The sequence below is a fragment of the Lampris incognitus genome, chromosome 5, assembly GCF_029633865.1.
Source record: "Lampris incognitus isolate fLamInc1 chromosome 5, fLamInc1.hap2, whole genome shotgun sequence".
Taxonomy (NCBI): Eukaryota; Metazoa; Chordata; class Actinopteri; order Lampriformes; family Lampridae; genus Lampris; species Lampris incognitus.
This window is the reverse complement of record NC_079215.1, coordinates 10,361,906-10,389,099: the sequence shown is the minus strand read 5'-3', so window position 1 is coordinate 10,389,099 and position 27,194 is coordinate 10,361,906. Positions and strand designations below refer to the sequence as shown.

Here is a 27,194-nt window from a genome sequence, read left to right as displayed (position 1 = left end):
CACGACACAGAGGAGCTAACACGTCAGGCCAGGAATCTGCAGTCTACACCATCTACAGGCCAGTGGCCACTCTTTTCAAGGATGAGCATGTGCACATCCTTGATAGGGAGGAACGCTAGTTTGAACGAGGAGTCAAAGAGGCCATCTATGTGAAGAGGGAATGACCACCCCAGAACCGAGAGGGGGGAGGGGCTAAGAGTACACCTGTCACCGTCTTACAGTGATGTGATTGCAAACATTCCCAAATCCTGTGAATAGAACACATGGCCATTGTAACTCTAGTTAATGGCCACGCCCATATTTGGAGATGAAACTGATTGTCGGTTTCGGTTGTTATGCCACTGTATTGTAAGGGTGGGGAGATATATATATATATATAAGGGTGGGGATACCTGCAGTCAGTTGAGACTGAAGAGGTCACTTAGATGAGTGATGAAACATTTCTGTCAATAAATATTGTGTCCAGATGAACCGATTCAACTTTCTTCGACACGCTTCCCATTACGTCAAACTTAGATTTTACTGACACGTAAGACTCAGTAGAGATCAATTCTGAGCTCCCTCCTGGCTGTAACACTGGTCACCCCATCCATGTATTTACACGCCTTCGCTGGTCTCTGCCATGACAGTTCATCAGTTCGTTACTCTCGCTTGAAAAAAAAAAACCTCTTAACCAGACATCTCTGTGTACCGCGGAGAACCACGGGTCTGCAGATTTCATAGCGGCGTAACAACACACCAGCTGATTTCACTGATTAAAACCTTTTTTTTTTTAAACTGGAAACGGGGAGAGCTAATTTGGCGAAACCTGTCGGTGTTGAGTTTGGTCGAAAAGAACACTTGCGTTTCTGTGGCCACGCACCACTTCTGCTGACGACGCCCGAACCTTACTGGAGGCATTTGTGGTGTTGGCATCCAATCTGAAACCAAACCCGTGTCTTGGTCTTGATCTTGCATGATCATGAGTGAAAACGTCGTTAATGTGAGTGGGGGTGCTGAGCCTCCTTCCTACAAAAAAAGGTCAACAGAAATGAAGGAAAATGCAGTGCTTTTTTTGTAGCCTTGTTTCAGTGAGGTAACCCATATAAAAGAGAACTGTAGGTAGGCTACAACAAAGTGCAAGTACACTGTAAAACTACATAACGCACTATATATTTTAGACTTAAGAGTCTAAAATACATATTTTAGACTCTTAAGTCTAAAGTATATTTAAAAAATATATATTAAAAAAATATATACTATATATTTTACTGTTGATTCAAATACAGGTTAACACACTGGAATCAGGCTACTTTAAAGCATTACCCTGCGTACCTTTCTGACTCGGTTCCTTACGGTGAAGCAGTGTTTTACATCGCAGTTTTATCAGAAAGCTGACCTGGTTGTCAAGCGATGGTGACTTGGCGGTTTCAGATAATTACGACAGTAAAGGAGAACGGTACTCTCAGCGCAAGATCACAGTTCCCCGCCGTCGCTTGCCTCAGTCTCCCAACCAGCTTTCCAAATCATTACATTTGCAGCTTTTTAGCCGACACTTACAACTGAAGCGATTTTACAGTGACTGAGGATGGCAGCAGTACAAATGCCGCTAACATTTGCACATTGGCCCGCTTCTGGAGTCACGTGATGGTCCAGTGGTGATCCCGGGTAGGCTTCACTCTGGTATGGCAGGAGGCCAGTCCACATCCACAGACTGGGGCAGAAAAAACACAACAAGACGTTTTATAAGATAGCTTGGAAATGTACAATTTTTTTACCCCCCCCCTCCCCTTTTTCTCCCCAATTGTACTTGGCCGATTGCCCCACTCTTCCGAGCTGTCCGGGTCGCTGCTCCACCCCCTCTGCTGATGCGGGGAGGGCTGCAGACTACCACATGCTGGATACACGTGGAGTCGCCAGCTGCTTCTTTTCACCTGACAGCGAGGAGTTTCACCGGGGGGGACGTAGCGCGTGGGAGGATCACACCATTCCACCCAGTTCACCCTCCCCCTGAACAGGCACCCCCGACCGACCAGAGGAGGCGCTAGTGCAGCGACCAGTACATATACCCACATCCGGCTTCCCACCCGCAGACACGGCCAACTGTGTCTGTAGGGACGCCCGACCAGGCCGGAGGTAACACGGGGATTCGATCCAGCGATCCCCGTGTTGGTAGGCGACGGAACAGACCGCTACGCTACCCAGACGCCCTGGTGTGGCCATACTTTTTAAACCAGATTTACAGTCATTCATCAGATCGTCATCCCCAACAAGGGGTTAAACGGTTGGTTGAGTAAAAAAAGACTACTGACATTACAGAAAGGTCAAGGGTCACAACCTTGGCCCACAGAATAATTGTCAAATGGATGACATACCCCCTGCTTCTCTACAATACTGGAAGCCTTCCTCATGTCTAAGCACTTGAGGGAGAAAAAAAAATGCCCGACAGAAAAAGGAAAGAGGAATTTATTTTTCAGTGGGTTTTTTTTGTCTTTTTTTTGTCTTTTTCTTTTTTACAATTTTATCCTGTTCTGTGAAGCACTTTGTAACCGTGTTTAGAAAGGTGCTATATCAAGTTTATTATTATTTTTTAAGTAAATATCACATAAATCTTTATGCATGCTCGATAATCCAGGTAAGGGGATCACAGAAAGTTGAATCAGTCCATCTGGACACAAGGTTTATTGAGAGAAACGTTTCATCGCTCATCACATACACCAAAATTAGGGTGTATAAGCGGGTTTTTTAAACGCGGGTAAAAAAAAAAGGGCAATTATGACTCCTTTCACAGAGCCAGCAGACCCGGGTCTGACTGCCAGCAGACGAGTTTGCCTTACTTTTTTTCTGTAGCGTCCCGGGAGTTAATGCCGATTGTATCCTTTTACAATGACCACCAAATGCGGGTGTTAGCAGGGTTTGGTTTTTTTGGCCAGCGTGAAAGAGGCTCAAGTGACCTCATCGGTCTCAACTGACTGCAGGTATCCCCACCCTTATAATCGCTGGTTTCGGTCATTATGTCACTGTACTAGAAGAACCCCGCTACAATGTAGCGGTTTGGTTCTCCACCCGTCTAAATCTCCCTCCTCTTCATCCTGCCAGCTAACCGCCTTCCCCCTGCCCCTAACCCCCCCCCACTCCAACTCCCTCCCCCCAAATGCTCAGAATCATCTGAAATGCCGAGAAAAGTGGTTTTTAGCCATTTTTAGAAAATGCATATTTTGCATAATTATTATAATTACTTTAATTTTCTGCTATTTTTCTGGTCCTCTCTGGAACAATACCTGCCACCTCCAAAAATTAGGATCATAAGTGCATTTTTGCAAAAATGCATTTATTTTGCATAATGCCAAAGCAATACTAAGTCCCAGAAAAACTTTTTTATATAGGGGGAAAAAATCAAAGATGCTCAGAATCATCTGAAATGCCGAGAAAAGTGGGTTTTTTTAGCCATTTTTAGAAAAATGCATATTTTGCACATTTATGCATAATTATGCATAATTTTAATTTTTTGAGATTTTTTCCCGTACTCTCTGGAACAATACCTACCACCTCCAAAAAGAATTAGGATCATAAGTGCTTTAGTTTTCGGTCCCGCTATCTACACTAACTAACTAACACAAACACACACACACACAAATTATGAAAATATGGGAGTTGATTGTTTATGGGTGGGGACACCTGCAGTCAGTCTAGACCGAAGATGTCCCTTAGATGAGTGATGAAACGTATCTGTCATTAAACGTATCCAGATGAACCGATTCACCTTCTGTGATCTCAAAAAAAAAATCGTTAGCTGAAATAAAATGGGACACTGGAGAAGATGAGCGATGGCAAAACACAGTGGTGAATGTTCAGGAGTCTCCTCATGTGAAATCCTTATTCTTACTGGGAGCAGAATTTAAAATCTCCAATCTTGATTGTTTATTGATTTTACATTCTTTTCTGTTGAATGAGCCAAGATTCTTCTTGTTCTACATTTTTAACAGAAAATATTGAGCCAACTACTTTTCCATCAATCAATCAATCAATCAATCAATCAATCAATCAATCAATCAATCAATCAATCCTGCTTTAATGCAGTTTTTCTCAAGTCACAAGTTGGAGCTGGACGGAAATCTAGAAGTGCTTCCGGGTAATTGAAGAATGTAGCGAATTCGGGGGGCAGCCGGGAACCGCCCCAGCCGCCATGTGAACCCGGGTCTCCTGCACCACGGCCGATTATGTTAACCAGTCGACTAAAGGGTCTGACCCCTTAGCCAAGGGCTGGTGATTCTAGTCATTTGTGGTCGTTACACTACCCCCTTCCTTTGGGAAGCGCGCCCCCCTGCTTCATCACACATACCCGGCTTTAGCTTTATCTGCCTTTTCTGAACAATCGCACCCAATTCGTACCCGATTTTCTTTTTTAATCCCCATTTTTCTCCTAATTGTACTTGGCCAATTACCCCACTCTTCCGAGCCGTCCCAGTCGCTGCTTCACCCCCTCTGCCGCTCCAGGGAGGGCCGCAAACTACCACACGCCTCCTCCCATACATGTGGAGTCGCCAGCCGCTTCTTTTCACCTGACAGTGAGGAGTTTCACCAGGGGGACGTAGCGCGTGGGAGGATCACGCTACTCCCCTCAGTTCCCCCTCCCCCCTGAACAGACGCCCCGACCGATTAGACGAGGCGCTAGTGCAGCGACCAGGACACATACCCAAATCCGGCTTCCCACCCGCAGACACCGCCAATTGTGTCTGTAGGGACGCCCGACCAAGCCGGAGGTAACGCGGGGATTCAAACCAGCGATCTCCGTGTTGGTAGGCAACAGAATAGACCACCACGCCACCCGGATGACCCATATCTGATTTTTGTTGACCTCTCTAAAAGTTCAATTGAACTTTGTTTAACATTTATATGAATATGTGCCAACTAATATGCTGAACTAATGCCAATGGTGGTTGGTAAATGTGGAACGGCTGCAAAGATGCAGATGTATCAGACTCAGACAACAGTGGAAAAGAGAGAACCAAGCCATAAACCATTAAGTCTTTCCTCCAACCCTGACCCATCATAGGTCACAAATACTGGGTAATGACTGATGGAACAAGTCGATGGATGATAAAGAAATGTGTTTTCTCCCCCGGATGGCGGTGTTTATCGATTGTCACCCTACTTGCCCTGTTGTCTGAAACTGACCTGGTAAGTGGGATGAACACAGATGGATGGACACCTGAAACTAATGGCCCATTAATTCATTAGTTATCAGTTTTAATCCCCACTAAACTCTCAAAAAGCCACAACTGTGGATGACTTGTAACTTATTACCTCAACGTCAAGCTCCAGGATGTCTGTGTCCGTCTCCAGCAACTGACACATGTTGGGTTTGGTCCGACCAAAATCCCCGTGGACAAACTCCTTGATGTACCTGAGAACCATTGTTGAGGAGCATATTGTGAATTAGGGTGTCTGTGTGTGTGTGTGTGTGTGTGTGTGTGTGTGTGTGTGTGTGTGTGTGTGTGTGTGTGTGTGTGTGTGTGCCTTTGTGCCTCAGTGTGTTTAAGGATACGTCCCGGCCTGGGTCTTGAGCCCAAGGTGGAAGTGATGTGGGTCAATGAAGCGGGTACTCATGTTGTGGATGACTCTCTGTCGGACGGCCAGCACCCTGCGGTGCAGCACCCTCAGAGGGGTCTTCTGGTCTATGGTCAACTCCTGAGGGAACAAGATTCATTCAGCTGTCTGTGTTTATGACATCAACCAAGGTCGCTGAGAACCTGTCCCAGTCTTTTCAGGATAGAAACTCGACAGAATCACGACATAGAATACACATTCATGAAGTTCAGTGAACAAAATGAGGAAAACTGGGTGACATAAAGGGTGGCGTGGTGGGTAAGAGATTTGTACTGTTTGTACTGTACTGTAAAGGGAAGGTTTACAAGATGGTAGTGAGACCAGCTATGTTATATGGTTTGGAGACAGTGGCACTGACGAAAAGACAGGAGGTGGAGCTGGAGGTGGCAGAGTTGACGATGCTAAGATTTTCACTGGAAGTGATGAAGAAGGGCAGGATTAGGAACGAGTATATTAGAGGGACCGCTCAGGTTGGACGGTTTGGAGACAAAGCAAGAGAGGCAAGATTGAGATGGTTTGGACATGTGTGGAGGAGAGATGCTGGGTATATTGGGAGAAGGATGCTGAATATGGAGCTGCCAGGCAAGAGGAGAAGAGGAAGGCCAAAGAGGAGGTTTACGTATGTGGTGAGGGAGGACATGCAGGTGGCTGGTGTGACAGAAGAAGATGCAGAGGACAGGAAGAGATGGAAACGGATGATCCGCGGTGGTGAACTCTAACAGGTGCAGCCGAAAGTAGTAGTAGTAGTAGTATCGAAGTGGTATCGACCAATAAATAAACAGCAGCAAAAAGAGTAGCACGGACCCAAATAGGAACAGAAAGCAACTATAAACTGCTCCAATGTCAAAACTAAACCAAATCCAAACATTACCAATAGAACCAATAGACAATAAAATAAATCGTTACAGAGGAAACAATAAATCTAATTTCAGCCAAATATGTTATAACACCGAATGCTTTGACTGCACACGTATAGGCTTTTCACAGTCCGTCTATTTTTTTCAATTGCCATCCACAACTGGAGCAATCACGGACGGTAATCTGTGCTCATCAACATTCCATCATTCACTCCTTACTTGTGTGAAAACAAACTTTAATCGATCCTTTGCTTTGATTGAGCTGCAAATACACTGTTGGTATTGGGGAAAAAAGAAAATGCGGGACATTTTGTGATTAAGTTGACTCCTCTGACCGAACAACAAATCACTTGAAAACGGGACTGTCCAACTGAAAACCAACGTCTGGGAAATGTGTAGCATTTTTAGCAGCAGAGCAGTGAATAATAGTTTACATTCACTCATAAAGGACACTTAGATTCACTTAAGTTGGCTGTAGATGTACAGCAAACATAGGCGAACATGCGTATAACCTGACGTAAGCATGCCCAGACACAACACACACACAACTGATGCATTATTTGCACATTTACAGAGGAGGAAATTCACCAACCACTGGCTCGACCCTTTAAATCAAGTTTGGTTGACAGACGTAAAACCCAGCCGTGGTGAGGTGGGGTTGGCAGACTGAATGACACGGACTCACTTTGATGTCATCGATGAATGTGATGTCCTCTTTTGCGATGGCCTTCTGGGTCCAGACCAGGGCCGTGTACTGCTTGGTCTTTTCCTCCTCACCCTCCTTCAGTCGCCCCATGTCTTCTCTGAAAACACAGACATCGGTTTGGCATCGTACACTGTGGCAGTGTAACAGGGAATGTGGATTAAGCACTTCTTTATAATCAGTCGTCCGACAAAAACGTATGTCAGTGAATTTAACCTCATTCACTACGGTGGAGTTTTGTCTCTTTCCTGGAACAGACCCGTGTACACGTCCTTGGCTGAACTAATTCCAGTCTCACGTTGATGCTGCTCGGATCTTTTCTCTCTCTCTTCTCCTTCCATTCGTAATTTCATTCACCATCTTTAATGCCTCCCTTGCTTGCATGTTAAACTGTAGTCGCCCTCCAAAATACACTTTATAAAAACCCACAAAAATCAACAAGTTTCATATTGTATTTACAATGGCTTGATAACCAAGTGATGTATTGTACAGAAATGTAATATCGTTCCTATTATAGTATCTATGTATATATAAAGCGAGTGTATGTTTGTATGTTCGCTTACAACTCCAGAAATACTCATTGTAGAACAAAAACTAAGGTATCTTTAGAATCAGTGCTTTCCAAGGATTGCACAGTTTGAAAATTTTTTCAAAAACCAAGTAAACATTTTGATTTATTTGCAAAATTGAGTTTATTCTGTGGCGATTTGCGGCGGCGGATTTGCGGCGATTAATACACAAATTGGCAAAGAAGCTGGATGAATGGATTGAAAATTATCACATTTCATATCATAAATGATCCTATATGTCATCATCGATTATATCATAAAGATCCGATCGTGTTGGTTGTTTTGGTGAGCACATTTTCCCCGCATTCCAACGATGCTTTGTGGCGACTTCCGGTAAATCCTTCAAGTGGTCAAGGGAGGCACTACACATAACATTGTCAACGCTAGCCTGAAGGCACGCAACATGGTTTACCCTGAGGCGCTTGAACATTGAGCGATTAATACATACATTGGCAAAGAAGCTTGATGAATGGATTGAAAATTACGACGTTTGATAATTTTCATTAATAACATTCGTTTATTCGACATTTGTTTATCACATGTATCGTGTCATAAATTATCCTATATTTCATCATCGATTATATCGTAAAGATCAGGTCGTGTTGGTTGTTTTGGTGAGAACATTTTCCCTGGGCAACGCTGGGTACCTCCTAGTATATCGTTATATATAGTACATACAGTATTGAATTTGGGGGGCAGCCCAGCCGGACCGTCACAGCCGGGACGCAAACTCGGATTACCCACACCGCGGACGACAACATTAACCAGTCAACTAAAGGGTCCGACCCGTTAGCCAAGGGCTACCGAGCCTATTCACCTGTGATCGTTACAATACATTAAGTTATAGTAAGTTACCATATATAGTAAGTTGACCAAGGTGGTCAGGGTTTTGGGTACTTTCTTGTTGCATAACATAACACTCGTGAACAACTTCACTTTGTTTCTCTTCTCTTCTCTTCTACTCTGCATCTTCTTCTCTACCCCAGCATCTGCCTTCACAGACCCTCTATTGCCCACTAGTCGATAGCCCACTTTACTACACCTCCCCCCCCTCCTAAATGCACAACCTACTTCCCACTTCAATTTTACTCCCCTAGTCACTTTAAGAAAATTGTAAACAACTCAAGGGTGCTTTAACTATTAACATAACATTACATGACAATAAGATTATTTTTTTTTCAGTCCAACTCGGTCTTCCAGATATGCTGGCAACCTTCTTAGCCGTGTTGAGTGTCTCACCACTGTACTAGGTCATTCAGTCTCTACTTCTGACTTTCCTCTGAGTATCATTACATGTGTATAAAATTGTCCAGTGTAGTATTGTGTAATCTAGTATAGTTTAACACAAGCTTTCCTTTTCCTATGGCACTATTATATGAAGTCTGGTGTAGTTGGTCAGTGAATTTCTCACCTGGTAACGATTTGTAGATCTCTCACTCTGATCTTCTCTGTGGACTCATTAACAGTCTGTGAGCCAAAACAGGAGGAACTTAGTTGTCAAAGGGATGAGCGAGTGTATCTATCTATGCATGTATGGATGCAGTGTGTGTGTGTGTGTGTGAGGGTGATGTGAAATGTGCATGGAGATCGGTCTCCTGTGGCATTTACAAGATTGCAACATGTGAGTGGGAGGGTTTAGCAAGTGAGAGCGTCAGTGTGTATTGAATAAGTGAGCGAGATAGTGGGGGAGTAAATTAAGTCCACTGGAGAGGAGTGAGTGGTCTGAGGTACCTGTTGGAGCTGCTTCATCTCTACTTTGGTGAGCCGAGACTGGTGAGGATTCAATAGTTCTACTGCAAATGGACGACCTGTCAATTAAAAAAAGTAAATAAGAAAAAATGTGTGTGTGTGTGTGTAGCTTTTAAATACACGTCAGGGACAAAATTTTATCAGAGAAGGATTTGTGAGTTTCTGACCATTTCCGAGGGTCCGAACATCCACATCCTCTCTTCCGGAAGAGGAGAAATTGAATCCTGTAGGAAATGAAGGGAAAAAAATTAAAGACATATTTTTTTAAAATGCTACCGTGGCATATTTAGTAGAACCATCTCCTGATCCGGTCTACCAGTATAACTATTATATACCAGTGGTCATTTGCCCCGCTGAACTCTCCATGGATGCAGAATGACTGATGGTCACTCTGCCTTGACGAAATGAGTCAGTTAAGGATGAAGGAGGACGTGTTTAGAGGCTCGCTGTACTTCATTCGAAATGGTTCATATGAACGTTTGCGTTTCAAACTCCAACTAGAGGAGTGCACACAGACACACCGACAGAAAAACCAGTGTTTTTCCTGCCATTGTAAGAAATTTGCGCAGTGCCCAAGTTGACTGAATGGGAAATATGAAGAAAAAAAAAGTTTTTTTTTTTTTTAATATGCAGTGCTCAAGCGAAAAAAAATCTTCCTAACAGAACGTCTTGCCTGTCAGTCTGTGGATGTGCAGCCTCCTAGGCAGACCCTTGCATGTCAGCAACCAAGTCGGGCATTAAATGACGGAGACCGGGCTATCCTAATTTCAAAGCCCTTATTAAAAGACTTGAAATGTGTTTAACCGTTGCGGTTTTCATGATCAAAGGCCGCTCTGCTGACTGACTTTCATGAAACAATGGTAACAAAACATAGCTCAGCCATGGGAAATGTTGTATTGTAGCTGCTGAGATGATTTCCACCTGTGACTGTAATTCATCCTACTGTTGAAATTTCATTTTTAGAGCACCGTTTTAACATTGGAGACTATGGCACTTCTATGGCACCCAGATACAGATCGCATATTAAGACCAGGTGTAAATGGGGTGTTATTGACAGAATTTCAAATTTTCCGTCACTGTGACATAGCCTTTTACAACCAGTGTACAATGTTTTTGCTGGGCGGGTCGGTTTTGACTGGGCCTGGCTGGACTCACCGTTGGCCCTGAAAGCAGAGAGGAGCGGGGTCCCGATTAGCTCCTCCACCGACGACTCCATCCTCCTCTCCCCATCAATCACCCATGGCGTCTGAGGGAGGCTGCGACAGAACTTGTTGTACCTCCCTTAAGATCGAGAGAGAGGGGGAGAGAGAGAGAGAGAGAGAGAGAGAGAGAGAGAACAGGAAAGTGAGCACATAGAGGAAAACTAAACTGACTTGATTCTTTAGCTGCCATTTGCTTGAATGGCTTTATTTATATGTTCCCATATGAATCAAGTCTTGTTATGTACATTAACACTAACAATATATTTAGATCTACTGCACACACACACACACACACACTTTTTTCTATACTAATCCTAATCCTAACCTTAACCCTAAACCCAAATCCTAACCCTAAAATGGACCCTTTAAGAAGTGAGCACTGGCAAAAATTTCCTCACCTTACAAAACTGTCCATATTCTGAAGGCCTAAAATTACATCTGGTCTTATAAGTGCACACGGACACACACACACACAACTTTTCCTCTTTTTGGAGAATTTAAGGTTAAAACAAATTGCTAAAAAAAAAGGTAAATTCATGTTCAAAATAAAACCATTGTGGTATACTGCGTCATGTTGAAAATATCTTCTTTTTTTTATCCCCCCCCCACCCCCCACCCTTTCCTCCCAAATTGTATCTGGCCAATTACCCCACTCATCCGAGCCTTCCCAGTCACTGCTCCACCCCCTCTGCCGATCCAGGGAGGGCTGCAGACTACCACATGCCTCCTCTGATACATGTGGAGTCGCCAGCCGCTTCTTTTCACCTGACAGTGAAGAGTTTCACCAGGGGGACGTAGTGTGTGGGAGGATCAAGCTGTTCAACCCCAGTTCCCCCTCCGCCCTGAACAGGTGCCCTGACCGACCAGGGGAGGCGCTAGTGCAGTGCCCAGGACACATACCCACATCCGGCTTCCCACCCGCAGACACGGCCAATTGTGTCTGCAGGGACGCCCGACCAAGCCGGAGGTAACACGGGGATTCGAACCGGGATCCCTGTGTTGATAGGCAACGGAATAGACCGCCACGCCACCCAGACGCCCCCGTTGAAAACATATCTAGTGTTTGTGTCACAATATAAATAACAGAACTATATATGGCTGTTCACATTTTTAAAATGTTGTGATGACGTTCCTACCTGCCACAAAGACAGAAGCATGGAGACACTGAATGTCCTGATGGCTGCATTTGGTTGAAGGTCGTGCAGGTGGACACGGATAATGTCTAATAATGATAATAATAATAATCAAAACAGGGTCCTATTTCAAACACACGATTTTGTGTCTACTGATACTGATGTGTCTTACATCTTTAAATGACCAACACCGTGAATCGATGGCAAGACGCGATGCTTACTTTAGAAACTTGGCGTCGGTTATCTTCTCCAGGGCTTTGACCACCGCCATTCTGGTGAACACCGACTACAGAAGGAGATCACATACGAAAACTCACACTGAGACTCGACTGAGTTCTGACATGATCAGGACTTCCGGGAAAACTGAAATCTTCACGATTTCCAAAAATTGCTTCGAAAAACAAATATCTTCACCACTTGAGAAAAAAAGAAAAAACAAACTATGGTGAAAGAGGCAAACTGATATCACAAAATTATAAAAAATTATGGCATTTTGAGTGATTTTTGGTAACTTAAAGCTATAGCCCGAATTTAATAGTCAAGCAAATGTTTCTGCGTCAAGACCTCAAGACCACCATCATCCCCAACCCCAAAAAAAAAAACACAGACCACAAGCCTCAATAACTACAGACCTGTCACCCTGACTTCTGTGGTAATGAAATCTTTTGAGCACCTTGTACTGTCCCACCTTAAAACCATCACTGGCCAACTCCTGGACCCCCCAGTTCGCCTACAGAGCCAACAGGTCTGTGGGTGATGCAGTAAACATGGCGCTCCACTTCATTCTTCAGCACCTGGACTCTGCAGGAACCTACACCAGGATCATGTTTGTGAATTTCAGCCCCCGCCTTCCAACACCATCATCCTGGATCTGTTGCAGGACAAGCTCTCCCAGCTACACATGCCTGACTCCACTTGCAGGTGGATCATGACTTCTTATCTGACAGGACGCATCATGTAAGGTTGGGGAAACACGCCTCTGACTCCCGGACCATCAGCACCGGTTCCCCTCAAGGCTGTGTCCTTTCCCCCTCTTCTCCCTGTATACAAATAACTGCACTTCCTGTCACCAGTCAGTCAAGCTCCTGAAGTTTGCTGATGACACCAGCCTCATTGGGCTCATCTCTGGTGGGGACGAATCCGCCTACAGGTGGGTGATTGACCATCTGGTGTCCTGGTGCAGCCAAAACAACTTGGAGCTCAATGCTCTAAAGACTGGAGATGGTTGTGGACTTCAGAAAGTACCTGGCGCAACCCGCCCCATCACCCTGTGTGGCTCCCCAGTTGACACTGTGGAATCCTTCCGCTTCCTGGGCACCAACGTCACTTGGGACCTCAAGCAGGAGTTGAACATCAGCTCCCTCACCAAGAAGGCACAGCAGAGGTTATACTCCCTTTGGCAGCTGAAGAAGTTCAACCTGCCAAAGCCAGTGATGGTGCACTTTTACACCGTCATCATTGAGTCCACCCTCACCTCCTCCATCACTATTTGGTACGCTGCTACCACTGCCATTCTTATATTTTTCATATTCAAATACTGCATACTGTCACTCACACTGTAATCATTTGATTTAAGGACCTCCCATATATCCTCCACAGTACCGCTATATATGAGATTTATTTATCCATTTATTTATTTTTCTTCACCGTTAGAAAGATGGCGCCGCGGATGGTAGCCTCAGTTCTGCGCTCTCTTGTACTTTTCCTGTTTTGGTTTATTTGTTCAGGTTCCAGCACCCACTCACTGATCACATAAGCAGGAAAGAACCTTTAAGCCTCCAACTGTCCACTAGACAAGCGGAACAGACTTTTTCACCGACTTTAACGAAAGTCTTGCCGAGCTTTAAGATGGTGCAGTTCTGTGCGGACTACGACAGAGACACCAGCGGGGTAAGCGAGCTGGAGCGCTCGTTAAACTGCGACAGCGGGCATTTAGGACTGCGCTACTGTCAATTCACCTGGCGAATGTCCGCTCTCTGGCCAACAGGATGGACAAACTCCTGCTCGTTATTTTGTATAGTCCCTGTAATTTTTTCTTTCCATTCTTGCTATTGTGTGTATTTTTGACATTGTGTGCTTTTGGATTATGCGAGCTGTAATAACACTTTAGTTTCCCTCGGGATCAATAAAGTGTCTGTCTTTCTGTCTGTATGTCTCTATATGTGCTTTACCTGTTTGGTCTTCGTGGGTTTGAAGCAGTCCGGACACGCTCCGGCCCTGTGGGAGAAATCAATCAAGTATCTTTTCAGTCATTAGTCCATCCATTGACTTAAGTCAGCACAGAAATACACGTCCCACCTCCGGTGGCCTTGACTTATCCACCGCTTTTTAGTACATACTTATTATGGAGAAAGAAATACTTTTAGTCTTTTACTGCAATGGCATAAACTTGACGAACTTTATTCATGTTAGCTTGGGCCATAAGTTAAACTGGAAGGACAACTCATTAAAGACATACAGGAAACTTTGAGTCTTAATGATTGACAGCTACACTGTCATTGTACCTCATTGTACCCTAAATCATACAAGTCATTTTTCCATAGTATAATTTTGGATCATAAAAGTTGTTTTAGTGATAGATGATTTTTTTCCCCCAAAATGTCCACTGAGAGATACAAATGTTAATTTGTACCCCACGTAATGAGATTGTGGAATGGCATTAATGCTTATCTGCCTGTCGCAGCAGTATACAGCATAATCTGGCCTTTAAGACGAAGTAAACGTGTGTACTTTTTTGACCTGTACTTCTCTTGTCCTAGTTTGTACTTGTATTGTTGATGGTGTCTGTGATAAAGTCATTTATATTCTGAGGTGAGTAAAACAACAATTACTACTACTACTACTACTATTTTTCTAGCTTCATGGACTTCCAATCTTTTGAGTGGATCACATTAACCTTTACTGAGGTTGGGTCTGGCCTCCTGCTCAATTAGCATAAAAAAAAAAGGCCTGTCCAAAAAGTGGCTGGTCCAATCACATGTTGGGAGACTGAACCAAGGGGGCTTTGTATTTGGTAGGCAGCACAGCTGAATTGTTAACAATGATGGCAGAAACTGGGAATGGTAGGGTGCGTTATTTACATCAAGGAAGCCATATTATAGAATTATACATGACCTGTGAGCACTGTGAGCAAACATGCTAGCATGTGTTGGCTATTGTCATTGAGATCACTCCACTTTGCAATACAGTATGGTATGTATGACTGTTTCTATACCTGGTGGTGCCATGTAACAGCAGAGTGGTGAAAAAATATGTTTCTTTATTCACCATTCTGCTGCTACACGGTTCAGCTAAGTAGCCGCCTCGAATCAGTCCTCAAAACTGTGTTTGGACTGTGAATGCTTTACATGCTTTTCTCAAATTGCTTGCAGTGAGAAGGAGGGGAGACCCAATCTCGTGAAACATCAGTGTCATCGAAAAAAATCTGGTTCTGGTTAGCGAGGTCATCCTTTAGAAAGTCTTTCAGTGGTGGACTGTCAGGGCCATCGATCGGGGCCTTCTCTGCAGGCCCTGCCAAAATCAAAATCATAATTTGTTTTTAATAGTTAAATTGAAGTGTGCCTGAAATGTGTCTGAATTCAATTACTTGTTTTCTCATGGGGCTGAGCAAGGATTTCCTGTGTCATCTAAACACATCACAGCTCCTTGTACCAGCACTAGTGGTATTGCTAGCCTTTCATCGAAGCCGGAAGCTGCAAACTGATTACAACTTTGAGTGACCATATATCAGCCAGTCAAATTTTGATGTGTAGTGAAAGTTTGCCCCAGGGCACCTGTGATGTATTGGTGCTAGCCCCTGGTGACATCATCAACTTTGAGCTTGAGCCTTTGGTGGGTTGTGAGTGAACTAGGCGCAATGGCCACCGCATTCATAGCTACTGACGATCTTGTTGCTGATCTACTTCGTGTTTTTTGCGAATCTGGGAGGACTGTCTGCATTTTTTACACGTTCCCCCAAACAGACTAAATTACTAGATGAGTTTTGTGAGAGAAGGCTGCCACGAGTCTCTCAAGTGAAGTGGAACTTCAACTCCATTGGTGTGCACATTTTTCTGATTGAACTGAAAGCGGTGCACTCATCATCATAGACAGTCACTCGAAGTGAGTATGACTGTCCTCTCCACTGGGTTGTCTACTTGTGGGTCTTCAGATGGCTCTAGAGGCCGATCCACAATCCACATACTTTGGTGCAGTGTGGACAGGGGAAAGTGGTGGTGGTTGAGCTTTTTTCTCTCTCCTTGCGGTGCTGCCGCCTCTTCTCTGTGGCGCGGTGGAGTTCCATTTCATGGACGTGCAGCTCCTTCCTGCATGGATTTCTTCTGGGAGCACCTATCCAGTGCAATTTGTACCCAGTGGCTCATTGTGATGTTGAATTTCTTCAGACTGGTCTTGATATTGTCCTTGAAACATTTCTTTTGCCTGCCGGGAGCTCGCTGACCTTTCTTCAGCTGAGAGTAGAGGATCTGTTTGGGGAGACGTGTGTTGGACATGCGGATGACATAGCCTGTCCATTGGAGTTGGTGCTGCATTATTGTGGTGGTGATGCTAGTTCGCGGTTCTCCTCTCCGGTCTGTCACTGGTTACACTATCCATCAGTGTGCACACATTCCAGACTCCAAAGTTCATTTTTCTATTTATCTGACCGCATGTGGTGATCCCTCTGGACGTGGTAATCCAATCAGGAGGTTTGAGGCAGGCTATTTTTAGGGCATCTTTTCTAGCACCTAACCCCAGGTGGGGTGAGCAGAGTGGATCCTAAAGAGGGCTGCTCAGCTGTGAGAGCAGCTACCGAAGGGCTCTTTCTACCTCGTTCCAAGAGCCCAGCTACTGAATCTAGCACCCACTTCCTGACGTGCCGGCTCATGACTAGATGCTTCCAGATCTCACAATCCTGCCCCCGTCGTGAGGGTGGACTCCCTTTATGAAGGATGCCTGTGCATGACTTTGTTTAAGATGGGGAGACTGGTGCACAGACAGCCACTACACGATCTTTGACAGATCTGGGTCAGGATCAAGTGGCATGGAGTCCAAGACGACTAGGGGCCCATTTCTGCTGCAGCCTTCATCCGCCTTTCCAGCCGCCAGGAGGCTTCCCTTAAAGTCAGCCATTATTCTCCACCTGTTCCACCATTGAGGTCTTGAGGCAGTGCACTGATAATACTGTGGGGCTATACTTTATTGAATTTGTCGAAGTTGCACAATTAACTGGTGAATACTACATCAGCTGTGGAAACTTGTTTGTCATCTCCGCCAGGCGGTGGCCTGGAGGGGATTATGTATTTGGTCGTGGGCGTACGTATGTGTATGTGTCTCTCTGCGGCTAATCTCGCACACTACTGAACCGATCAGCCTAAAAATTTTTTTTTGCAATATTATGACTGTATGATCAAGAACCTCTCGTGGTTGCAGTGATTAAAAAACATTTGTTCTTGCTATCGCCGCTCCCTCTCTTCATTCGCTCTGTAGCTCGTTGGAAGAAGGCTGCTCTCCGCTGCTGAACGCATGCACACACAGTTGACTTAGACTGGGCAACAGTGTCCATTATGTACGCCGGTATGAGTGTTGAAGTAAACGAGACGTGGGTCGTATTTTGCAAGTCAGCAAATCACTCCCCGCTGACCTCGGCGCAGGAGACCAGGAGGAACACTGGATGAACCAAAAATGATTCGCTTTATTCACCTCGCCGCCATGTTTGTTTAACTGACACCATGAAGGGGATTGTTGGTGTTGAGCCGGTAGCGCATATAATGTGTGCATTTTGTGTTCGCTGTATTGGCACTTATATGAGCACTTTGTGTGTGTGTGTGTCTGTGTGGGGGGGGGGGGTGCAGTTCATTACTGAAGGCCCTGACAGTTCTTTCCAAACTACACCTTAGCAGATGCTTTCTGCACGCCAGTAAAAAGGTTCTGCTTGTTATGAATGTACAGGGTGGGTTACACTCACAGGAAGTGGCAGTCGGCGTCCGTCTCCGGATGGGTGAACTCCACGCCGATCTCAAACGCACTCTGAAAGGAAGAGATCAGTCCGAGAGACAAACTGGAATTAAGTCTTTAACGTCTCCGTTTGTCACCTAATGTGGCCTCGCGTCTACTCCAGCACATGACCATGGTGGACAGAGAACCCAGCACCCATACTTAAAGTACGAGGTTTTACTAGAAAGCCCTACGATGGCCTGGCGGCCTGTCCAGGGTGTCTCCCCGCCTGCCGCCCAATAACTGCTGGGATAGGCTCCAGCATCCCCGTGACCCTAAGAGCAGGATAAGCGGTCTGGATAATGGATGGAATGGATCATTTTGGTAAAAGTGAATATTAACAAGTGTGTTGTAAGAGCTTATAAGTGCCTTATCGCACATTTATTAACCACTATTTACAGCTATTCATCAGTAAGCCTTGCCAATTTCCTAAAACACATACAGTAGTGAGTGATGACGCTATCAGGGAAAATTGCGTTTGATTTAATTTTGTAAAGCAAAAGTTGCCAAAAGGTCAAACCCTGAAGTACAGAAATGCGCCAAAAATATTTGATTACAATAAGAGTATTTTTACAACACTGCTTCCTGGGTTTCAACCCGGAGAAAGGAAAAACAACAACATACGTATGCATATTCTGACTGTGTTAAGGGGCTAAATAAATAGATAGGCAAGCAGTCAGAGAGACGGACCGAGTGATGGACAGAAAAAAAAGCCTCTGCGTAAACGGTAGAGGCTGGTTCTCATCGATGCAGAGAACGGTCAACTGAGCATGCGCAAGTACTCGCTGCCTCCGTTGTTTGGGTAGGTTAGGGTTAGGGCGGGGTTAGGGTTAAAGTTAGCTAATCAGACGCAGAGCAGGGGCGGGTCTTCCTAGAATCCTAGCGCCATGCTCGGTTGACCGTTCTCTACTCCGTTTCCGTTCTCTGCATCGACGGGAACGAGCCTCTACCCTGCGTAAACCCCGTCCCTCCCTCCTTTATTCCCTCCAGGTCAGAGGTCACGTTACCTTGGTGAACACGGCCACGCCCCCAAGCTCCCTGGCAACGAGGCCCTGCATCACCCACTTAAAAGCCTCCTTCACCTGGGCCACGTCATCTTTGTCCAGGGCCATGCTCTTCTGTCTGGCCGAGGGAAAGGAAGCAGGCGGCGTTAAAACATGTCAGGCACCTTTAAGAATCATACAGACGGAAAGTCACCAGGTTTATCCTCCACAAGCACAAGTGTGTACTCTTATTTATGGTATATACTATGGGCTCTATTCTTGTGAAACCAGGCATAAATGCAAGCAGAAGTGCGTCACGTTGGCACAAGTTGGCCTTTCCAATGTGACCAGAGACACAAGTGCAAACTGGCGCAGGTGATCGTCAGAATCAAATTTATTGCCAAGTACAACAACATACGAGGAATTTGTCCTGGTATGTTGGTGCAAGAGGGAAAAATTAACAGCAAATAGTAAAGATAAAAGTTAAAAGAATCCATCCATCCATCCATTATCCGAACCGCTTATCCTGCTCTCAGGGTCGCGGGGATGCTGGAGCCTATCCCAGCAGCCATTGGGCGGCAGGCGGTGAGACATCCTGGACAGGCTGCCAGGCCATCACAGGGCCCACACACACACACACACATTTATTCACACCTAGGGACAATTTAGTACGGCCGATTCACCTGACCTACATGTCTTTGGACTGTGGGAGGAAACCGGAGCCACTGGAGGAAACCCACGCAGACATGGGGAGAACATGCAAACGCCACACAGAGGATGACCCGGGATGACCCACCAAGGTTGGACTACCCAGGGGCTCGAACCCAGGACCTTCTTGCTGTGAGGCGACCGCGCTAACCACTGCGCCATCGTGCCGCCCCAAGTTAGAAGAATTTTAAGTAAAACATACATACAAAAATAAAATAAAATAAAATAAAAATGAAGGTTAGGGTGCAATAAGGGGCAATCAACACCGGTTCAGAGTTGAACGTGAGACCAGGCGGTAGCCCCTGATACCCGGACCTGGGTGGCGGGAGCTGTATTTACACAAAATATCGGAAGTGAAGAGACTGGGGGCACATCGTCCAAACGATGGTCAAATAACACAATCACAAGTTTGTGTTACTTGGTTTCAACGAAAGGCCTGGCTAACGGCAAGCGTGGCTAAGAATTCACTTTTCGGTTTCCCGTGCTTGCTTTTTGGAGGAGACACGGCTTGGACCGAACTAGGAATTGTGGATCTGAAACATTTATCCGATGAAATTAGTAAACGTGTGTGCGTGTGAGAGAGAGAAAGAACGGATACAGAGAGTTTTTTGGCAGCAGGCCGTTGTAGTGGGTACTTCTCCATGGTGTCGTTGTAGAGCACCTGCTATGACGAGGTATATAGTGCCGTTGCTGTAACTTGGTATCTTGGATGTGACGCTGCTGGTGCTGTAGCATGAACTATTGATGGATATAGTGCACTTGTTAGCCCACCCACCCAATATCACCACCAGCCGTCACTTGCCCCGTGTATTTTTTCCCCCTTTTATACTTGTATCTATATTCTCCGTACAGTTTTGCGGGGTTTTTTTTTAACCAGTCTATGAGCGGCATACACCGATCAGCCAAAACATTAAAACCACCTACCTAATATTGTGTAGGACTGTCCCCCCCAGTGCCGCCAAAACGGCTCTGACCCGTCGAGGCATGGACTACACAAGACCTCTGAAGGTGTCCTCTGGTATCTGGCACCAAGACGTTAGCGGCAGATCCTTTAAGTGCTGCAAGTTGGAAGGTGAGGCCTCCATGGATTGGACTTGTTGTTCCAGCACATCCCACAGACGCTCCATCGGAGTGAAAGATCCGGGGAATGTGGAGGTGAAGGCAACACTTTGAACTCTATCGTGTTCCTCAAATCTTTTTTTTTTTTTGGGGGGATTTTTTTCCCCTCTTTTTCGCCCCAATTGCATCTGGCCAATTACCCTATTTCTGAGCGGTCCCGGTCGCTGCTCCACCCCCTCTGCCGATCCGGGGAGGGCTGTAGACTACCACATGCCTCCGCCGACACATGTGGAGTCGCCAGCCGCTTCTTTTCACCTGACGGTGAGGAGTTTCGCCCTGGGGATGTAGCGCGTGGGAGGATCACGCTATTCCCCCCAGTTCCCCCTCCCCCCGAACAGGCGCCCTGACTGACCAGAGGAGGCGCTAGTGCAGCGACCAGGACGCATACCCACATCCGGCTTCCCACCCACGGACACGGCCGGCTGTGTCTGCAGGGACGCCCGACCAAGCCGGAGGTAACGCGGGGATTCGAACCGGCGATCCCCGTGTTCCTCCAATCATTCCTGAGCAATTTTTGCAGCGTGGCAGGGCGAATGATCCTGCTGAAAGAGGCCGCCACCATCAGGGAATACCGTTGGCATGAAGGGGGTATACCTGGTCTGCAACCATGTTCAGGTAGGTGGTATGTGTTAAAGTAACATCCACATGAATGCCAGCACCCAAGGTTTCCCAGCAGAGCATTGCCCTGATCATCACACTGCCCCTGCCAGCTTGCCTTCTTCCCATAGTGCATCCTGGTGCCATCTCTTCCCCAGGTAAACGATGCACACGCACCTGGCCGTCCACATGATGTAAAAGAAAACACGACTCATCAAACCAGGCCACCTTCTTCCATTGCTCCGTGGTCCAGTTCTGACACTCAGGTTCCCATAGTAGGCGCGTTCGGCAGTGGACAGGGTTAGTGCACGGGCACTCTTGACCGGTCTGTGGCTACGCAGCCCCGTACGCAGCGAGCTGTGACGCGCTGCGTGTTCTGACACCTGTCTTTCACAACCAGCACGAGCTTTTTTAGCATTTTGAGCTGTAGTGCTCTTCTGTGGGCTAGCCTCCACTCCCCACGCGCATCATTGAGCGATGGGTGTCCACGACCCTGTTCACCGTTGTCCTTCCTTGGACTGCTTTTGTAGGTGCTAACCGCTGCACACTGGCAACACCCCACAAGACCTGCCGTTTTGGAGATGGCCTGACCCAGTCATGTAGCCATCACAACTTGGCCCTCGTCAAAGTCGCTCAGATCCTTACGCTTGCCCCTTTTTCCTGCTTCCAACACAACAACTTAAAGAACTGACTGTTCACTTGCTGCCTATTGTATCCTACCCCTTGACAGGTGCTACTGTAACGGGATAATCAATGTTATTCACTTAACCTGTCAGTGGCTTTAATGTTTTGGCTGATCGGTGTATATTTAGAGTGATAAAAACATATTCAGAATAAATGTATCCTACAGCAACGAAGTGTACTTACCTCACTTCCTTTTTCACATGGAGCCAAAGGGAATGCTGGGAAAGAAAGCATCGAAAGCGCTTTTACAGTATACAAGAATACTAGTTTTTGTACTGTATATCTTTATAGTAACTCAGTACAAAGGAAAAAACGGTTTCAACTTCGTTACTTGAATTCTGCGAGTTTTTGAATTGCATCGCTTTCTGTTCTAAGACATTTCTGCAGACTGTTGATGCCCTTAACACACACACACACACACGCACACACCCATCCACACACACACACACAAACACACACTGACCTCTCTGACGCACAGCTGTGCAGGGAGAGAGACAGACAGCACCATAGTGTCAAACTTGTAGTTTTCTTTCTTCACTGCTTCTGCTATCTGTGCAGATCAACAAAGAAACAACAAAAAAAATTATTCATTTTCCCTTTTTTCCAAAAATCTGATAACACCGACAGCAGTGACCAGCGTTAAACAAGACACGGGTGCTAAAATTCAGAGGTGGGACCAAGTCAGTTCTCCAAGTCACAAGTCTCAAGTCCTAAACAAGTCATTTTGTGCTCAGATTTTAACAACAGAGTAATAGATTATATACTACATTTACACAAATCATGATTCCTTTCTAAAATGTTTATTTACTGGGGATTGATTCAAAGCGGATCCGTTATTATGGAAATGAAGAGTTGATCGGCTGCACACTTTTTAAAAGCATTTTATCTTTGGGACTTGGAGAAGCTATCAAGTCTTTCAAGTAAAAAGGGTCAAGTCCAAGTCGAGTCATTGGTCACTGGTGTTAAAGTCCAAGTCCAGTTTCAAGTCTTTTTCAGTTTTGTCAAGTCTGAAGTCATCAAATTTGTGACTCAAGTCTGATTCGAGTCCAAGTCATGCGATTTAGGTTCCACCTCTGCTGAAATGTAAGAGGGACACACCTTGACGGCGTGGCTTCTACCGGAGTACTCCTGTAGAATTCCCAGACACGCCACGCACACGTGCGACTCTTCTGCTTCTGGGTCGGATTGTTGTGATGTCACGAGATGAGCAGAAGCATCGCCCTCGGACTGGCCGTCAGCTTCTGCGACATCTAGCTTCATTTTTTTACTCGGGGGGTCTACGGTTGGGTCTGCCACTGCGGCGTCTTGGGGTTTGTTGTTTTCCTCATCGCTGATGAAAGCCTGAATTTCCTTAAGTATATCCTGAGAAAAAAAAATTAAAAAATGGCAACACTATGCATAAAGTATCACTAAATAACTGGTTATCCAAAGGAGTTGAATCAAGTGCAACTGGACTTGGTATATATCCGTGAAGACGTTTCGCCTCTCATCCAAGAGGCTTCCTCAGTTCGTGCCTTTCTGACTAGACCAAGCTAGTCTGACTGGCTGCTGATGAGACTCAGAATTTATCCTCTTTGGCGTCGTTGTCAGAGCTATAGATGTCCATGGCTCTTTGAGTTCCGATGTTTACCAATGCCCGTCGCTAACGGGGCCAATCAATCAATAGCTCCAATAACGACGGGCGCAGCCAAACATCGGTACACAAAAGAGCCACTCGTATCTATGGCTCTGCTAGCGACGGGCGTTGGTAAACATCGGAACTCAAAGAGCCATGGACATCTATAGCTCTGACAACGACGCCAAAGAGGATAAATTCTGAGTCTCACCACCAGCCAGTCAGACTAGCTTGGTCTAGTCAGAAAGGCACAAACTGAGAAAGCCACTTGGATGAGAGGCGAAACGTCTTCACGGATATACACTACCGTTCAAAAGTTTGGGATCACCCAAACAATTTCGTGTTTTCCATGAAAAGTCACACTTATTCACCACCATATGTTGTGAAATGAATAGAAAATAGAGTCAAGACATTGACAAGGTTAGAAATAATGATTTGTATTTGAAATAAGATTTTTTTTACATCAAACTTTGCTTTCGTCAAAGAATCCTCCATTTGCAGCAATTACAGCATTGCAGACCTTTGGCATTCTAGCTGTTAATTTGTTGAGGTAATCTGGAGAAATTGCACCCCACGCTTCCAGAAGCAGCTCCCACAAGTTGGATTGGTTGGATGGGCACTTCTTTGAGCAGATTGAGTTTCTGGAGCATCACATTTGTGGGGTCAATTAAACGCTCAAAATGGCCAGAAAAAGAGAACTTTCATCTGAAACTCGACAGTCTATTCTTGTTCTTAGAAATGAAGGCTATTCCATGCGAGAAATTGCTAAGAAATTGAAGATTTCCTACACCGGTGTGTACTACTCCCTTCAGAGGACAGCACAAACAGGCTCTAACCAGAGTAGAAAAAGAAGTGGGAGGCCGCGTTGCACAACTGAGCAAGAAGATAAGTACATTAGAGTCTCTAGTTTGAGAAACAGACGCCTCACAGGTCCCCAACTGGCATCTTCATTAAATAGTACCTGTTAGAGCCTGTTTGTGCTGTCCTCTGAAGGGAGTAGTACACACCGGTGTAGGAAATCTTCAATTTCTTAGCAATTTCTCGCATGGAATAGCCTTCATTTCTAAGAACAAGAATAGACTGTCGAGTTTCAGATGAAAGTTCTCTTTTTCTGGCCATTTTGAGCGTTTAATTGACCCCACAAATGTGATGCTCCAGAAACTCAATCTGCTCAAAGAAGTGCCCATCCAACCAATCCAACTTGTGGGAGCTGCTTCTGGAAGCGTGGGGTGCAATTTCTCCAGATTACCTCAACAAATTAACAGCTAGAATGCCAAAGGTCTGCAATGCTGTAATTGCTGCAAATGGAGGATTCTTTGACGAAAGCAAAGTTTGATGTAAAAAAAATCTTATTTCAAATACAAATCATTATTTCTCACCTTGTCAATGTCTTGACTCTATTTTCTATTCATTTCACAACATATGGTGGTGAATAAGTGTGACTTTTCATGGAAAACACGAAATTGTTTGGGTGATCCCAAACTTTTGAACGGTAGTGTATACCAAGTCCAGTTGCACTTGATTCAACTCCTTTGGATAACCATGACCTGGATGAATGAGAACATTCACAGACATAAATAACTGGTGTTTAGGCAAGACAACATTTATTTTTCATTTTCCCCCTTTTTCCTCCTAATTGTACCCGGCCAATTGCCCCACTCTTCCGAGCCATCCTGGTTGCTGCTCCACCCCCTCTGCTGATCTGGGCAGGTCTGCAGAGTCTACCACATGCTTCCTCCGATACATGTGGAGTCGTCAGCCGCTTTTCACCTGACAGTGAGGAGTTTCGCCAGGGGAACATAGCGCGTCGGAGGATCACACTATACCCCCCAGTTTCCCCTACCCCCTGAACAGGCACTGCGACCAACCAGAGGAAGCGCTAGTGCAGCGACCACGACACATATCCACATCCAGCTTCTCACCCGCAGACTGCCAACTGTGTCTGTCAACTGTGCCCACCCAACCAAGCCGGGTGTAACACAGGAATTCAAACCAGTGGTCCCCGTGTTGGTAGGCAACGGAATACACCGCTATGCCACCCAGATGCCGTTCCATCTTTTTTGACTGTAGAACCTCACCCTTGACCTCCTTTCAAATGGTTGCTTCTAATGTTTGTGGTCAAGGAATTTGTAAGTCAGTCTGGATTGGCGCATTCGCTACAGTTAGTTGTTAAAATGTAAATGTACTTGTTCCTAACATCTGGTCCTTAGGGACCTTCACTACTGCTGGTTTTCCAATTTGTCAGGTAGCTAAACATGCTGACCTAATGAGTTGGATAACCAGCCATCTGATGAGGGGGCTTTTAGACCCCCAGTGTCCAGAGGACCAGATTGAGAACCACTGCATTTAAGAAAATCTGGGAAAGTTCAAATTCATGTGCTACAAAATAAAAACCTTGAACCCCTCAACAATATGAACCACAAGATTCACATTCTGCACCCTGACACAAATTCACTGGCTTCAAACATAGTTTATTTTACATCCATAGTTTATAAAACATCCATCCCACTCGAACATACCCCCCCCCCAAAAAAGTGACCTCTACCTGGTAGGGCTGGCGATAGGCTGCCTGGACGCCAATGCAGCAAAACCTGAGGACACAGCGAGCGCAGCATCCGGCTGACAACAGCTTCTGGACAAGAGGCTTGTCCTTCTCCTTCAGGGGAAGCATTGTGCCGATCTAGACAGTACAGGGAACAAAACACTAGGATAATTTCAGAATCAGTCACACATTTGTTAGCACAACTAGCCCAACGTCCAACTTAGATGGTGCGGTAATGTTGTTTAAGTGTCTATTAACCAACCACTAGGTTTTATTTGCTATTTTGTTTGAGGCCTACGCTTGGTGGTGAAAGATTTCCGTCCCCACCACCAGCCTCACTAGAAAAGTATAAATTATTATTGACCTGCAATCTCAGATGTTCAGCAATATCGCCAACTCATACACCAAGTGTGTAGCAGGACATTTGCACTATTGTGAGCTTGAACTGCACCCTTGGAAACAATGCGCCCCAAATCTTGCATTGTTCGTGCAATATTCTGCCCATTGAAATACGCAAGGAATGGAAACCCTAATCCTGAAAGCGATGATGTGGTGCTCTAGCTATGGGACCACCACAAATACACTTCTGCTACCTATACTGTATAATGATCTTGTAAGATGCTCTTGCAAGGCGTGTTTGATAAATGAAGCATACCTCGGCGAACGTGCAAATAAAAACTACTAAAACGTGAGTGTCCTGAGTCTATTGAGCATGCTCTTTATTGGTTATTGAGCATGCATCCACACAACTGTCCTGACTGTACTGACTGCAAAGCTATTTGACCATAACATTGGGAAGCACTGTGAGGCGAATGGAAGCAAACAAGGCTATGTGCCACAAATCCAGATGTATAACTCAAATATAAATTGATTTGGGAAGGTTTCTAAAAAAACAATGCTTAGTAATGTGACTGTATATTACCCAATAGACACTTATCACAACCAAAACAGAAAAGGGTAATGAATTTAGATAATTGAAATCTCAATAATACACAAAGAAGGTTAGACTGCGACAATTAGTATCACACAATTACCTCTCAAAGAAACGTCTCCGTCAAACAATGTTAAAATAAATAAATTCCGCTGATTTCTATTGAAGAAGCGCTCCCTTGCTGCTTTCTTCGCACGTGCACATCGGATGGCAACTCGCTAGACGACTAAATACGTCATC

At 45.3% G+C, this 27,194-nt stretch overlaps 1 protein-coding gene across 1 annotated transcript; it reads right to left on the bottom strand.

The window, feature by feature from the left end:
- Positions 1-1,419: 1,419 nt before the first annotated feature.
- pus10 (pseudouridine synthase 10) lies at positions 1,420-27,122 on the bottom strand. Its single transcript, XM_056280984.1, has 18 exons — positions 27,058-27,122; positions 26,027-26,161; positions 22,961-23,228; positions 22,330-22,412; positions 22,050-22,084; positions 18,783-18,897; positions 17,747-17,808; positions 13,974-14,019; positions 12,024-12,088; positions 11,806-11,891; positions 10,623-10,748; positions 9,635-9,691; positions 9,450-9,526; positions 9,130-9,185; positions 7,132-7,249; positions 5,528-5,670; positions 5,287-5,386; positions 1,420-1,693 (listed from the first exon to the last, which is right to left on the bottom strand). The coding sequence occupies exons 2-18, from the start codon at positions 26,150-26,152 to the stop codon at positions 1,655-1,657; spliced, it is 1,602 nt and encodes a 533-aa protein (XP_056136959.1). The 5' UTR covers positions 26,153-26,161; positions 27,058-27,122; the 3' UTR covers positions 1,420-1,654.
- Between the last annotated feature and the right edge of the window lie 72 nt (positions 27,123-27,194).